This window comes from Lipotes vexillifer, unplaced genomic scaffold (genome assembly GCF_000442215.2).
Source record: "Lipotes vexillifer unplaced genomic scaffold, Lipotes_vexillifer_v1.1 scaffold69, whole genome shotgun sequence".
NCBI lineage: Eukaryota > Metazoa > Chordata > Mammalia > Artiodactyla > Lipotidae > Lipotes > Lipotes vexillifer.
The window spans coordinates 99,583-116,154 of record NW_006790942.1 but is presented as its reverse complement, the minus strand read 5'-3'; the positions used below and the strand labels follow the sequence as shown (position 1 = coordinate 116,154).

The 16,572-nt window shown below is 37.2% G+C and overlaps 1 protein-coding gene across 1 annotated transcript in view; it reads right to left on the bottom strand.

Moving 5' to 3' along the window:
* Window positions 1-16,572, bottom strand: part of SPIDR (scaffold protein involved in DNA repair) — a 325,369-nt gene that overhangs the window by 262,886 nt on the left and 45,911 nt on the right. Inside the window, exon 7 of the mRNA XM_007464058.1 lies at window positions 9,390-9,413. Coding sequence (XP_007464120.1) covers window positions 9,390-9,413 — 24 coding nt within the window. The remainder of the gene's footprint in view (window positions 1-9,389; window positions 9,414-16,572) is intronic.

Here is a 16,572-nt window from a genome sequence, read left to right as displayed (position 1 = left end):
TGCCAACGTTTGGGACTAACAGTGTTCCAACACAATGATAACAGAGGTGATATGAATTCTTCATCTAATGTGCCACAAATAATATAAAAACAGAACTCTACTAAAAATCTATAGAAGTAAAATACCTCATTCTCATTACCAGATGTCCAGGAAACCCCACTCACACTGAGTTAATGTCTTAAGATGAAAATAAATTGTACAAAAATGTTAATTCTAATTACCTCCAGCTAGAGAGACTGTAGAAAAGTTGTGATTATCAGTTAATAATGCAGAGAAAACTCAAAAATAAGAGGTGTGTGTGTATCCTACATCCTAACTTCTTAAACGTAAATAACTATGGGCAGGACAAAAACCCATAAAAAAGAAAGAAATATATTACATGACAACAAAAATCTTTAAAATTTGCCTACTGATATAAAGGTGAGAAAGTGCTCTAGAGCTGAGAAATTCTTATGAGACAATCTAAGCCAATGACATGCCATATTTAGAGACAACTAGAGAGAGCACAGGTGTGAATGTATTTAATCATCTTCTCTTCACAAGACTGCTGTGGGGCAGATATAAGGAGATCTTAGCCTTAAACCTTCATCTTAAATTAAGAAAATCTGTGTTAGGTCCCGTCTCCTGCCACCACAGGAAAATGGGCCAAACTCAGGAGTGAACGTACCTGTAAACCTATCATTTTGGACATACAGTTATTTGGGGAAAAAATAAGATAATCACTCAATATTTATTTCTTTAAAATTAAAAAATAAAATGAAATGGTCTGCCCAAAGCCCAGTTTACTTGTTAACAGATTTGATAAATAAGGATGGCAATTCTCACCAGGGTGGAGAGCAAAGACTGTCAGAATAAAATACGTGTAAGCCACGAACATTTTAGTGAGTAAACACTCACAAATCCACTGAATCACAGATACGCATATTTATATTTAATGTCCTCTAATATCATTTACTAACCTTAATGCAGCTTTAAACCACTACATCCTCAACACATAAGAAATCTCCTTTCCTTCCTTTCTCATTTCCTCCCCAAATTTTTTTCAGAACTCCCAATTCCAGATTTCAAATCTCTTTCTTATAAGTAAAAAAAACAAAGGCACATATTTATGGAAATGAGTTTGAGGCTCTTTGAGCCTTCCTTCTTAGAAGCTCAGCTCAGTAAAAGAAGCAGAAATCATATGGTGAGGAAAATAAATGCTATCTTGCTCCATCATACCACAGCAAGAATGCAACCCATACCAAAGTGAAATGATGCAGTAAAAATAAGATAAAGGAAAGAAGTTTGACTTAAGCAAATGCCCTCCTTCTCTTGGCCTTCCTAAACCCCTCCACACTCAGTGCTTTTTTCACATAGACATCCTAGAACCTAGTGGGATATCTTTAAAAACTATAAGATACACACCGAGCAGAGCAGTGCACTGACGTCTCCAACACAGGCAAGATAAGCACAAGTTCTGACTGGTGGCTAGGGAGTGGGTGTTGGGACGTGGAAACACAGTGGAATGATTTTCCCTCCCTTAGATCCAAATAGCAAGGTGTGTCAAGGCCCAGAAACTTGGATGAAAGACTCTAAGTAAAAGATGAACAAGAAACATGTTAGTATAGAAAGTTTAATGTGTTCCCTTACAATCCCCGTTGATAAATTCACATTTCCCCCTATTCCTTAATTTCCTACTTATCTAAGAATCAAAACCTTTTACATGAGCACTCAACTTAAACTGATGAGAACACAAGGAGATTCTTCTTCTCTTAGGACTTAAATCAAACATTCCATTGTTGTCCTCATCTGCCCTTTACCAGCAGAGTAATGCTGGGCAAGGTTTTAATTTGAGACTCAGCCAAATTTTCCCACAGGCACAATAGAGACAGTAATGCCCACCTCAACAGGGCCACTGTGGAAACTGAATGACAAAAATATACATAAGCAAGATCCTCTAGGACTCTGTATATCAGTTAGAAACCCACATAACAGCAGATGTCCTTACTGTACAAGTTTTAAAAACTGAAGTTCAACATCCAAATTTTCTAGGGCTTTATGCATATACTGGTCTTATTTTAGGTATCAGATGCAACCCTTCCCGGCCCCCACCTACCTCAAATGTGCTGTCTACTCAGGAATGTTTTTCATTACAATTTCTCCTGGAAATATACGTTATACAGATCATTACCACACGTTCAACCTATGGGACGCATTAGCTTTGTTAATGAGCTCTCTACTTGGAATTTAATTATCAGATGAAATTTTGGTAATACATTTTCAAACGGCCAAGCCACGTGATCATGCATGCTTATTACACAGTCATTTCTTTAACTCTTTTCCTTAATTAAGTACAGAATCTTTCTCCACTTAGTTTTTCTCACAGATGAAAATTCCGATGGTATCAGGACACATATTTTGTTAAGCATCCTCCACTACGATATGAAAGTTTCAGTACTGACAGATACTCAGAGTGAGAAATCATGCTCTGATCCCTCAACTTTGTCCTGTCACCCTCATTATAGGCATAAAACTGTCTAAGTAGAGAAATTTAAGGGAATAAATACAGAATAAAAAATATAGTATCACCGATTCTATTTTCATGAGAATTGAATGTTTAAACAGTAATATTTAGTTCTGCTTTCACCAAAGATACAGGTATTTAACTCATGAGTATATGAGTCTTGCCAGCAATGTTTTCAAACAATCCCTGCCACTACCCATCTGCCTGTCTTACTTCTACTCACTCATTCACGATGATCCAGGCCCTCAGGAAACTTCAGTCCAGCTGGGGAGAAAGGTGCATAAGGCAGTGCTTACTGGGGGCTATGACAAAGGACACACTGGGAGCAAGAAGGGCACTGTGGTGACGTGATACCCAAATCCTAGCTTTCGACCAGCCCTACGACATGTCTCCTGAGGAAGGAGGGGAAGGAGGTAGTATACTCCTTCCAGCATTCTAAGGCTTTCTGAGAAATTTATGTGTATTCAATGTGCATTAACAGTATTTAATACTGTTCAAAGGTCCTTGGAAGAGCAATAAATTAGTATTTTTGCCAAAGGAAGATATAATGGGGAAAAAAAGTTTCTTCTGTTCAAGCTTTACTGGAAGCCCAGCGAAAGTAATCCATGCAGCAATATGCCTGAAAGAAATGTTTATATTATATATAGCTTTTGCTAACATGTTTGGTTTTAAATACTTAATATAAGCCTGTAAAAGCATATGTTTGGGCTTCCCTGGTGGCGCAGTGGTTGAGAGTCCGCCTGCTGATGCGGGGGACACAGGTTCGTGCCCCGGTCCGGGAGGATCCCACATGCCGCGGAGTGGCTGGGCCCGTGAGCCATGGCCACTAAGCCTGCGCGTCCGGAGCCTGTGCTCTGCAGTGGGAGGGGCCACAACGGTGAGAGGCCCGCGTACCGCAAAAAAACAACAACAACAACAAAAAAACAACAACAAAAAAAAAAAAAAAAAAAAAAAAAAAAAAAAAGCATATGTTTATGATTTATTTGCTTCGTTTCATTATTTTTTGATATAAAATATGTTCCCATACCTAAATGCCCCATCATCATAAGTCTGATGTGTGATGTGACTGTTATCCATTAACTGGCCAAGCTGTTAGCACATGGTGAACAGCTGAGGACAAGGCATCCTGCCAGATTCCAGAAAGGCATTAATGAATAGGGCAGTGATCAATCACAAAAAAAGAAATATTAGCAGACATCACCCCCCAAAATCACATATTCCAACAGTAATGCAAGACTTCTTTAAAACCTTTATCAGTATCAACAGAAACTTCATATCCTTGGTTAAACACTAGAATGAAAAAGAAAAAAAGTAAACTTCCGAGGATCTAGTGAGCTAGTATAAGGCAAGATACGTTTGCTCACTCACTTACACATATGCAAATCAGTTTTGGAAGAAAGCTGTTTAAAGGTATAATTTTCAGACAAAACTGCTCTAATCATTAGAATACAACAGGGTCAGGGCATTTCTGACAGTGGAAAACAAAGTTGGTAAGTGAGAAAAAACCCAAGAAACTAAGCAAGAACCATTCATTCCAATGAGTGAAAGGATGAATAAAATCCTTAAAGATGGATATTTGATAGTATTTTTCTTGCTTCTAATCCACCTTTTCCAGCTTTAATTTGCATATGTGACTGAGAAAAGTACTTTTTGAATACTATGTGTTTTCTTCAGTGGTATAACGCAACACCTTACACAGTAGAGTTCACAGTAGAGTTCATATGGCACCTACTAGATACTTGTCTGGTATGGTTAAGAGAGCAGTGATATTTCACCAATTCAGACACAGAGAGTCAATAAACAGACAAGAACATGATATCGGCGTCAAAAGCACTGTTCGTATATGAAGCCATAAAAACCACATCCCTGAAAGACAAAAATATTAAAAATCTTGTTTTAAAACACCTAATTCTCCAGACCCACCTAACATGCCAAGACAGAGGAGTGTTCCTCACTCAATTTAGAATCTACACTGAAACTTATCTGAATGAACTTGACCCTGGCTGGCAGCAAGCCAGTAACCTTCCTCACTGAAGACTTAACAGAACTCTGTGTTCTTGGCACAAAGCACAAAGAAAGGTGTTGAAATCCACGCTAAAAATAATCTCAGCTCACATTTTAATCGGTTTTCAAATATGATGATAAAAGATACTTAAATATGATGAGGGCTTTTCAGTGTTTGGTACATTTTAAATTCAGATAATTTTTAAGCCCTACTCCATTTGGTTCACTTTCAACACTTCCTCTGGGCCCCTCCCAGAACACTGTGAATCCCCACTCTGGCCCTCCTCTGTGCCTCCTCCTCTAATGATTTACCTGGAAAATTCCAATGCACCCTGCACTGGCAATGGTAGGAGGGACAGCAAGTAAAGCCAGAAACAATGCATTGACTCACTTCCGCAGAAAGCCCTGGAGAAAAATGTGGGCCACGGTTCAGCCATCTTATGCGACGCTGTCAGAACAGGTAAGAGGTACTAAAGTTATGTCATTCCCATACAGGTTACGTTAACTCATCCACAAAGGTAAGATGCAAATGAGAAGGCAAGGAACACACAATGTGGCAGCGAGTCTATATACTTTCTTTCAGAAAAAACACTAGTCTTCCTTTAGTTTTTGCCATCCTCCTTTTCTCCTACTCCAAAAATGCCATCCTTGGTCTAACATTAGGATAGTTTAATCTCACCGTGAACTACAGCAGTTCACAATCACCTCCTAATATGGGGGAAACCCACACAAGTCCTAGAATGCTCAGAGTGAACAAGATTCAAACCACAAACATTCAGCAGTCTACACTGGCAGAAGTCAACAATGAAATGACAGATGTTTATCCACCCTTAAACCCTTTAGCTTTTAGTCTTAATTATTTACTACTTTTATAGATCTCTCATCTTACAGCAGCACATATCCCATGTCTAAGTCAAAGCAAACAAGCATATAAAGTCTTTAACTCTGATGCTGATATTTTTATGGCCTAGACTCCAGATAAAAACAGAATTACATAGTCAAATGATTTTTCTCAACATAGTAAAATGTTAAAGAATACTGAACACTTACTGTCTTAAAATTATAATGTATTTTAAACCTTACTTTTTCAAAATTATAACATAATCATTTGTTCATAATTATTTTAAATTATGTTTAAAGTAAGTTGTAGTTAATACTAACCCAGGAAGTCAAAGAAAAAGAATTTAAATATGCATGGTTTACCTTCAAATAAACGCTTCTTTTTTCAACCAAATATGACTGACTCAGATGAATGTTAAAACTAATCTAAATATCTTGATTCTAACTGATAACTAAGTATACATGGACCAAAAATGCATCTAGAAGTAGGCCTAGGCTTAAAATTTTGCTATAATTAAAAAGTCAATTCTACTCTGTATTTCTATGATATGACCAGGTAACCAACAAATTAAAACACATTAGTTAACTTTATATAAAATCACCATTTATATTATACATTTGCTATAAGGATAGATACTCTCTTATGGCATTCCACCATGTTATACAGAAGCACTTCAACAACTTAGACAGCCTTGGCATAAGAATTATAAAATTTCTATGCAAAGACCTTCTGATAATCCTTCAGAAACTATTCCATCTACACAGAATGATAGAGAAATGAACCTCCCTGCTTGTGTGTGTGTGTGTGTGTGCATGCGTGCACACACACGTCTACATCTATACCTATCTATGAGGGCAGTGCTTAGAAAATATACATGAATATAAAAAGATGATTACAACCTCAATTAAAAGAAGAAAGTTTTAAATGGCAGGATTTTTTTTTAAACTTCCTGCTTTGATAAAACTTTAGACATACAGGAGAGTTACAAAGATAACATAGAGTTTCTATGTAGTCTTCACCCAGCTTCCCCGAAGGTTAACATCTTATATAACCATGCTACAATTAGGAACATAAAAGTTAACACTGGTACCATCCTATTAATTAAGCTACAGGCTTTAACCAGAGTCCCCCAGTCTTTCTGTTTCAGGGTCCAATCCGGGATCGCACACAGCACTTAGCTGTCACGTCTCCCAATTCTCCTCGCATCTGTGGTGGTTCTTCTCTCCTTGTCTTCAAACTTGGCACCTTAGCGAAGTATTGTTCAGCTATTTTGTAGAATGTCAATCAACTTGGATTTGCATAATATTTTCTCATGATTAGACAGAAGTCAGGAACTTTGTGGTGGTGTGCCCTCAGTTCATTACATCACAGAGTACATAATATCAATGTCAGTAACACTGATCACTTGGTTAAGGGGGTGCCTGCCAGGGTTCAACATGTAAAGTACTATTTTCCCCTGTGTAATTAAGAAATATCTGGGGGGAAATATTTTAAAGTCATACAAATTTATCCTGTTTCTCATAAAGTTTGCCCACTGATTTTAACATTCCCTGATGGATCTTACCCTCAGCAATTATTATTGTTCTGGTCTAAAGATGACTTCCTATTTCCCTCATTCCTTCTACATTTGTTGAAATTCTTTTCTAAGTTGTTCTTTCTCTACTCTTTATTTATTTATATATTTATTTACTCGATCATGTATCTGTATCAGTATGGACTCAGGGATATTTATTTTATTCTTTGGGTTATAATTCAATATTATCATTCCTTACCTCACTGCTCCAATTGTTCCAGCTTTAGCCACAGAGTGAATATGTCCTTTGGACATTCCTCCCAACACTCTTTTTTGAATACTTTCTTATTTTCTGACAACCAAAGATGCCCCAGGCTCACCTTATGTTTTCTCTGCCCTGGCCACAGATTCAGCCACTTTTTCTAAAGAGTCCTGATTCCTTTTATTGGAGTGTGGTATTGAAAACCATGACCTGGGCCGCGAGGTTTACTTGTTGCTCACTGCTTCTGGGCCCCCTCAGTGGAAGAGACAGGAAATTACACACACTCACACTCACACACACACACACACACACACACACACACACTTCTATACTTCTTTCTTGCATCTATCTACCTATCTATATATACTTTTTTTTTAAAAGAAAGCACATAAGTTCAAACTGATACACTCAACTCCAATACGGAGCCATGGAGTTCATGTCAGCATTTCCCACTGCTTATTTGTAACTTCACTCTCCCCCAGCTCTCAGTATCTACAATATGAGTTATATTGACTTATGTGCTCAACAACAGTACACATGCAAAGTATTTTCAAAAGTGCGAAGTCATAGCTGTGAGAAACAGACTAGAGTACAATGTATGTATCCAGTTCTTTTTGTTTTTAGCCTTAGGGTATTCAGCCAAAGTTACTTAGATCAGTACCCTCTTCCTTAAACCCTTGAGTGAAGTTACATAATTCACCACAGTCTGCATTCTGTCTTGGGTTCCCCTGACACCTGATTTATTTATTTAAATGTGCAGAGTAAAATTCGTTTTGGGGTTCACAGTTCTATAGGTTGTAACAAATGCCGAGTTGTGTATGTATTGCCACAGTACAGGAAGGACAGCTCCCTCACCTTGAAAACTCAGGTTTCTCCTTTGTAGTCAATCCCTTACCCCAATCTCCTCAACCACCGATTTGTTTCCATCATGAGAGATTTGTAACATACTTGGTTCTAACTTCATTAATTCCCTGATTCAGTCAACATTTGGTGAAGATTTACCACATGCCAATCTCTGAGCTAGGTATCAAGAATGATAAATCAAATCTCAGACTAATGAAGGCATTCTCAGTCTCTTCTTGAATACGAGAAAATCCAACTCTCAGATACCTGGAGCCAAAAATACTAGAAATAATAAGGAAACCTTTGATTTTCCTATTTGTTTCTTAACTTTAGTACCATCATCTTTATATTGGAAATAAATTTTTTAGGGAAACCAGCTGAGGAAAGCTGAGCTCTAACTCCTCAAATACTACTATTTGCATTAGGTAATTTTTTTAAAGGAAAAAAAAAAAAGACATACTGAACAATGAACAAGACTACAATTCAAAATTTTTCCTAGGTGTAAAGTCAACATATAACATAGCATCCACTTAATTATTCCTAATATCAATTTACTAGTACAATAAAGTTAGGACAGCTAGATAATGATCTTGAAGTGTGTATGTTTTAACAATTTCCAATCCAACTGAACTTTAGATGAAACTGAGAAATATGGTTTTTACAAATTACCTATATATTCTGAAATGTTTCTTTCAAAATGTGACCAGATTTCAAGCACATGCAGGGATCATGCCCACAGTAAGTATGTTAGTATAGTATAGCCTACTGGAGGAAAAGGAAAGGCAGCCGAGATAGATACCTGCACTAAAGATAAGTAAATGATGAAATACCAGTGGGCATAAGATAGGTAATAGTAAGAAAGAGAGTTTACAATGCATACCAAAAGCTATCTTTAAAAGTACAAAATCCAGACTTACTTCAAAGCACAACAGAGGACAAATCAGAAACATGAGGAAGAAAATCTAACTTACGTTACCATCATAATTAGATAACATACGGCAGAAGTTCTACAGAGAGGAAAGCAGTGAGGCCAAAGAAATAGCCCTGAGCTGGCAGCTGGCTGCTGTTTCTAACCGTGCATCTTCTCTCTGCCCAGACAACTTCTCCACTTATCAATCATGGATCCATGAGCTTTCACTTCTCTAAGATTCATGATTCTGTATGAAAATAAACATACAGAAACATCTCCAAAGCTAAGCAAAAGCCCCTTATGCTAAATTTTAGTACAAATAGTTGGACTTCTATACCAATTTCTCTAAATACAAAATTTCATATAAAATATCCTTTTCAGGATCATTAGAAATAGGAATGGAGGGTGAGAAATGGGGTGGCGGGGGAGGATAAAATAGAAGGCAGAGTGCAAAAAACGTATTGGTAACACTATCTGGAAATGAGAGAGGAAGATACAGCAAAGTATACCTACCTCTAAGAAGGATTTTCTTATGTCCTTTTTGCCATGGTAGCAGGCAGGATAGAGAAGGGGGGTGGGGAGGGACTGAAGAATAAGAGATTCATATAGGAACTGCTGATAAAGCCATGTGAGACAATACTGATAGTTTCTATATGCTGTGACAGGAAGTTATCATGGGTGGCAATGTAACTTTAGAAAAGGAATCTGGAAAAACTCCCTGGATACACATAACAGTATTCCCTTAAGTTGGGAATATGAGGGACAAAAGTTACTGGAGACTCTGGAAACAGTTTGCTGGTAACAGTAATTTAAAACTTAGACAAAAAACAAACCAGGGATGAAGATTCACGTGTAGAAAAATGAAATTCTGCTTTGCATAAAAATTACCTGTAATAAAGTAAAACATTTTTTAACTGAGAAAGTTTTGAAAATGGAAAAGAAAACAGAACTTAGCATTACAAAACATATTATTATACTAATTTAAATGTGTGAAATATTTTATTTTGCTTCAAGGTTTTTAAAAATAAACAAAAACCATGCATGTCTACATACCCCAAAAGCCCTAAATTGCAACCGAAGTCATGCCAGGACTGTTTTTCCTATAGGTTTTAAGTCACTTAAACAAAAACTCTTCTGCTGTGAGAGACCTTTAAGAACATAAAACTTACAGTGGGAAGGAGAACACTGCACTGCTTCACAGCCTTGCCGTGAAATTACGTTTGCAAACATGTCAGGGCAAAGCTGTGTATCAGCAGTTTCCACTCCACTATTCCAACATGGTGCACTGCAATTCAGTTCTGATATTAACTACCCAAGACAGCCCAGACCCCACACCTTGAGGGCTAGTCCTCCACAAGACTGTACTCCTGACACGAGCTGCTAGTTCTAGGTATCACCGAGCTGGCTCACTACAAATTCAGGGATTCCTGTGACCCCCTCACATGCGATAATTCATTAGAGCAACTTACAGAACTCAGGGAAAGTATGACACTTAACAACTATAGTTTTATTATAAAGGATACACATCAGGAGAAGCCTGGGAGGGTCCCAGATGCAGTTTCCATGCTCTGCCCCTGAGGAATCAGGGCCTGACATCCTCCCAGCATATTGATGTGTTCACTAACCAGGAACAGCCCCTTAGCTTCAGTGTCCAGAAGCTTTTTGGAATTTCATTACTTAGGAATGACTGATTAAATCACTGGTCCCACTAAGGGTCAGGCAGCTGAAAGTCTCAATCCTCTCCAGGCATGGTGGTCCTTCTGGTGAACAGTCTCCAACCTAAAGCTATGTAGAGGCCTACCTCAATACCATAAAAAAGATACTCCTATCATTCAAAGTTCCAAGGCTTTTTAAAGCTTTGTAGCAGGAACTGGGGACAAGGACCAGATACATTTTTTATTATACCAAACACAGACAGACCTGAATTTAAAACCTACCTCTTCCACCTACTAGCTCCGAATCCTTAGATAAATTAATTGTTTTTCAGGTCTTCAGCTTAGTTCTCTGTAAAACAAAAATACTACTAGATACCTTGTGCAACTATAGTGAGAATTAAGTGGGATAAGCAAAAAGATACCAGGCACAGCCGAATGAGCAGAAGCTTTAAGTCAGTCCAGGATTCAAATCAGGTTCTACCACTAATTAGCTATGTAACCAGAGCTAATCTTTTATTCTCTAAGTCAAAGTTGCTTTCTTTGGAAAAACTGTAACGTATCTATATTAAAGGATTTTAAATGTTCTATTTTTTTAAAAAAGAGAATAGAATGTGTATCTCAACAATAATTACTTTGACTAATACAAAAATTATAAAAGAACTCCCACAGAAAAACAACTTTTTGTGTCCCCAGTGTGCATACTTTTATAAAAGCACTTATAATTTTTTAACTATCTCCATAAATGTCTGGCAAACTCCTCCATATTATATATCCCCAAATGAGTATATAGAAATATAAACAAAAGAAATCAAAAAGTAAACAAGAAATTCAAGCTCACTAAAAATTTTAAATACTTATCAAAACAACTATTGCTCCATTCTGTAAAATGTAAAGAAAGAAAATTATTCACACCGCCACTTCCAATCTTCAGGAATAGGGCTGATCCATGATGCTTCCTGGTCTTGCCCTCTTACTGCCAGAGATTTCCTTTGTTGAAGGTATGGAATGATTAAGATTTAACCTAAGTGGGACGAGCATACATTAGTGGGCCCTTTTAACTTTTCTTTTTTTTAACACTTTTTTTTAAAAAATTAATTAATTTATTTATTTTTGGCTCTGTTGGTTGGGTCTCTGTTTCTGTGCGAGAACTTTCTCTAGTTGTGGCAAGCGGGAGCCACTCTTCGTCGTGGTGCGTGGGCCTCTCACTATCGCGGCCTCTCTTGTTGCAGAGCACAGGCTCCAGATGCCCAGGCTCAGTAGCTGTGGCGCACAGGCTCAGCTGCTCCGTGGCATGTGGGATCTTCCCAGACCAGGGCTCGAACCCGTGTCCCCTGCATTAGCAGGCAGATTCTCAACCACTGTGCCACCAGGGAAGCCCCCCCCCTTTAACTTTTTTAAGATTCAGATTATTCTACATTAAAATAAGAATGCAGAAATCTCTCCCTAACTATACAAAATCACCCTTCTCATGAGCAAGATTTCAATATGAATAGTTAGACTTCTATAATATTTGGCTGATCAAAAGTAAGAGGGCCACTGCCTTCTGGCAAACATATAGCACATTCTTTGTCAAAGATGTGCAATTGGTTACTACCTGTTTATCTTTGCCTTGGATCTGAAGTCCCCTTCTCTGGAATCCACTCTCAATCTAATGAAATATTCCTCCTAAGTGCTTGCTTGGGTCAATTTTTCTACATCTTTCACTTGACATAAGCTCCCTAACAACAGTCTGTGTATCATTCATCTCTGACAACACTTATTAGCAAAGTCAAGATGCCAAATGAGATATGTGAAAAACACAAATGGATGACAGGAAAAAAACAAGAAAAAAAAAACAAGGAGAGGTTACAGAAAACATTTATAATGTGTTCAATATTTTAAGGCATAAGTTCATTCACAGTCCTGTCTCTATTCTCATTGGTTTTACCATTAAGGAAATAATTAAAAAGAAAAAAGATAAGCATATATTTCATATGTACACATATATGCATATATAGTATATATACATACATGCACATCTACATGCAGGCACTTATAATAACAGCAAAAAACTGGCTAATTCAATCCAACAAATATTTAATAATTTAGCAAATATTTATCAAGTATCTGTACTTGGGGTTGGGAACAAGGTACTGAATGAAAAAGGACAAATTTTCCCAGTTATGAAACTTACACTCTATATGGAAAAACAGATATTTTATAATAATTTCCTAATTATAATAAGAAAACAATGGCTAAATAAATATTGCTTTATTAATGTATAATACACACGTTTTTAAGAAGTCAAAAACTGAACTTCTTTGAGACACATGGTTTTATCTTCCCTTCAGAACTTCCAGCCATATAGGACAATGCCACAAACATATGCATTCACTGATCAAGCCCCCTCTGTGTTAGAAACTGTTTATCTAGCTGGAAAGTAAAGAAAGAAGGTATAATATAAAACTATCACTAAAAATGATAAACAAGTAAAACTGGAAAAAAAAACCATAAAATGATACCACAACTAGATTATAACTATGCAAAGACTATATTTATCCATGGATAATAATTAAAACAGCAATAGAAGAATGTGAATAGTTATGTTATCATCAAGAATTATAGAACTTAAGCTTTTTTTGGTTCTCTTTTAAATAAAAACAATGGGTTATTTCATCTCTCTAAATAAGCCCAAAAAATGACAAAGACTATATTTTGTGGGTTGTTTAAATAAATATCCATTTTCACAGGCCCCCTGTACTAGATCTACTGATCTGCTGCAGACAAATGAGAAAAGTGTGGAAATTACTAAGAAAAATATAGCTTAACTACATATAAAGTATGGTGGATAATTTTTCACCTTCAAATATTTGTTTTTCTTGGGCTATCATCATAGAAACATGGTAAATTAATTTTTTGTTTTTTTTAACATCTTTATTGGAGTATAACTGCTTCACAATGGTGTGTTAGTTTCTGCTTCATAACAAAGTGAATCAGTTATACATATACATATGTCCCCATATCTCTTTCCTCTTGCATCTCCCTCCCTCCCACCCTCCCTATCCCACCGCTCTAGGTGGTCACAAAGCACCGAGCTGATCTCCCTGTGCCATGTGGCTGCTTCCCACTAGCTATTTGTTTTTCGTTTGGTAGTGTATATTATGTCCATGCCACTCTATCACTTTGTCCCAGCTTACCGTTCCCCGTCCCCGTATCCTCAAGTCCATTCTCTACTACGTCTGCATCGTTATTCCTGTCTTGCCCCTAGTTTCTTCTGACCACTTTTTTCTTTTTTAGATTCCATATATATGTGTTAGCATACAGTATTTGTTTTTCTCTTTCTGACTTACTTCACTCTGTATGACAGACTCTAAGTCCATCCACCTCACTATAAATAACTCAGTTTCGTTCCTTTTTATGGCTGAGTAATATTCCATTGTATATATGTGCCACATCTTCTTTATCCATTCATCTGTCGATGGACACTTAGGTTGCTTCCATGTCCTGGCTATTGTAAATAGAGCTGCAATGAACATTTTGGTACATGACTCTTTTTTAATTATGGTTTTCTCAGGGTATATGCCCAGTAGTGGGATTGCTGGGTCGTATGATAGTTCTATTTTTAGCATTTTAAGGAACCTCCATACTGTTCTCCGCAGTGGCTGTATCAATTTACATTCCCACCAACAGTGCAAGAGTGTTCCCTTTTCTCCACACCCTCTCCAGCATTTGTTTGTAGATTTTTTGATGATGGCCATTCTGACCGGTGTGAGATGATATCTCACTGCAGTTTTGATTTGCATTTCTCTAATGATTAATGATGTTGACCATTCTTTCATGTGTTTGTTGGCAATCTGCATATCTTCTTTGAAGAAACGTCTATTTAGGTCTTCTGCCCATTTCTGGAATGGGTTTTTTTTTTGATATTGAGCTGCATGAGTTGCTTGTATGTTTTGGAGATTAATCCTTTGTCAGTTGCTTCATTTGCAAATATTTTCTCCCATTCTGAGGATTGTCTTTTGGTCTTGTTTATGGTTTCCTTTGCTATTCAAAAGCCTTTAAGTTTCATTAGGTCCCATCTGTTTATTTTTATTTCCATTTCTCTAGGGGGTGGGTCAAAAAAGGATCTTGCTGCAATTTACGTCACAGAGGGTTCTGCCTATGTTTTCCTCTAAGAGTTTGATAGTGTCTGGCCTTACATTTAGGTCTTTAATCCATCCTGAGTTCATTTTTGTGTATGGTGTTCGGGAATGTTCTAATTTCATTCTTTTACACGTAGCTGTCCAGTTTTCCCAGCACCACTTATTGAATAGGCTGTCTTTTCTCCACTGTATATTCTTGCTTGCTTTATCAAAGATAAGGTGACCATATGTGTGTGGGTTTATCTCTGGCCTTTCTATCCTATTCCATTGATCTATATTTCTGTTTTTGTGCCAGTACCATACTGTCTTGATTACTGTAGCTTTGTAGTATAGTCTGAAGTCAGGGAGCCTGATTCCACCAGCTCTGTTTTTCTTTCTCAAGATTGCTTTGGCTATTTGGGGTATTTTGTGTTTCCATACAAACTGTGAAATTTTTTGTTCTAGTTTTGTGAAAAATGCCAGTGGTAGTTTGATAGGGTTTGCATTGAATCTGTAGATTGCTCTGGGTAGTGGAGTCATTTTCACAATGTTGATTCTTCCAATCCAAGAACATGGTGTATCTCTGCATCTGTTTGTATCATCTTTAATTTCATTCGCCAGTGTCTTACAATTTCCTGCATACAGGTCTTTTGTCTCCTTAGGTAGGTTTATTCCTAGATATTTTATTCTTTTTGTTGCAGTGGTAAGTGGGAGTGTTTTCTTAATTTCACTTTCAGATTTTTCATCATTAGTGTATAGGAATGCAAGAGATTTCTGTGCATTAACTTTGTATCCTGCTACTTTACCAAATTCATTGATTAGCTCTAGTAGTTTTCTGGTAGCATCTTTAGGGTTCTCTAGGTATAGTGTATCATGTCATCTGCAAACAGTGACAGCTTTACTTCTTCTTTTCCGATTTGGATTCCTTTTATTTCTTTTTCTTCTCTGATTGCTGTGGCTAAAACTTCCAAAACTATGTTGAATAGCAGTGGTGAGCATGGGCAACCTTGTCTTGTTCCTGATCTTAGTGGAATGCTTTCTGTTTTTCACCACTGAGGACGATGTTGGCTGTGGGTTTGTCATATACGGCCTTTATTATGTTGAGGAAAGTTCCCTCTATGCCTACTTTATGGAGGACTTTTTATCATAAATGGGTGTTGAATTTTGTCAAATGCTTTCTCTGCATCTATTGAGATGATCTTATGGTTTTTATCCTTCAATTTGTTAATATGGTGTATCATGTTGTTTGATTTGTGTATATTGAAAAATCCTTGCATTCCTGGGATAAACCCCACTTGACCATAGTGTATGATCCTTTTAATGTGCTGTTGGATTCTGTATGCTAGTATTTTGTTGAGGATTTTTGCATCTATGTTCATCAGTGATATTGGCCTATAGTTTCCTTTCTTTGTGACATCTTTGTCTGGTTTTGGTATCAGAGAGACGGTGGCCTCACAGAATGAGTTTGGGAGTGTTCCTCCCTCTGCTATATTTTGGAAGAGTTCGAGAAGGACAGGTGTTAGCTCTTCTCTAAATGTTTGACAGAATTCGCCTATGAAGCCATCTGGTCCTGGGCTTTTGTTTGTTGGAAGATTTTTAATCACAGTTTCAACAACCTTCCGAGACTGAACCAGCAAGAAATAGAAAATATGAACAGACCAATCACAAGCACTGAAACTGAAACGGTAAATTAGTTCTTGATAGGCACATGGTAGATTAGTTCTCAATAAGAGCATGAGGCATTAGTTGATAGGAATATGGTAGGTGAATTCTAAATAGGACCATGGTAAATTAGACACAAGGAGTAATCTGATCAAACCCCAATCTCAAATATTTTTGGTTTTTTTTAAATTAATTTATTTTAGTTAGTTAGTTTTCGTTGCGTTGGGTCTTCGTTGCTGCAAACGGGCTTTCTCTAGTTGCAGCGAGTGGGGGCTACTC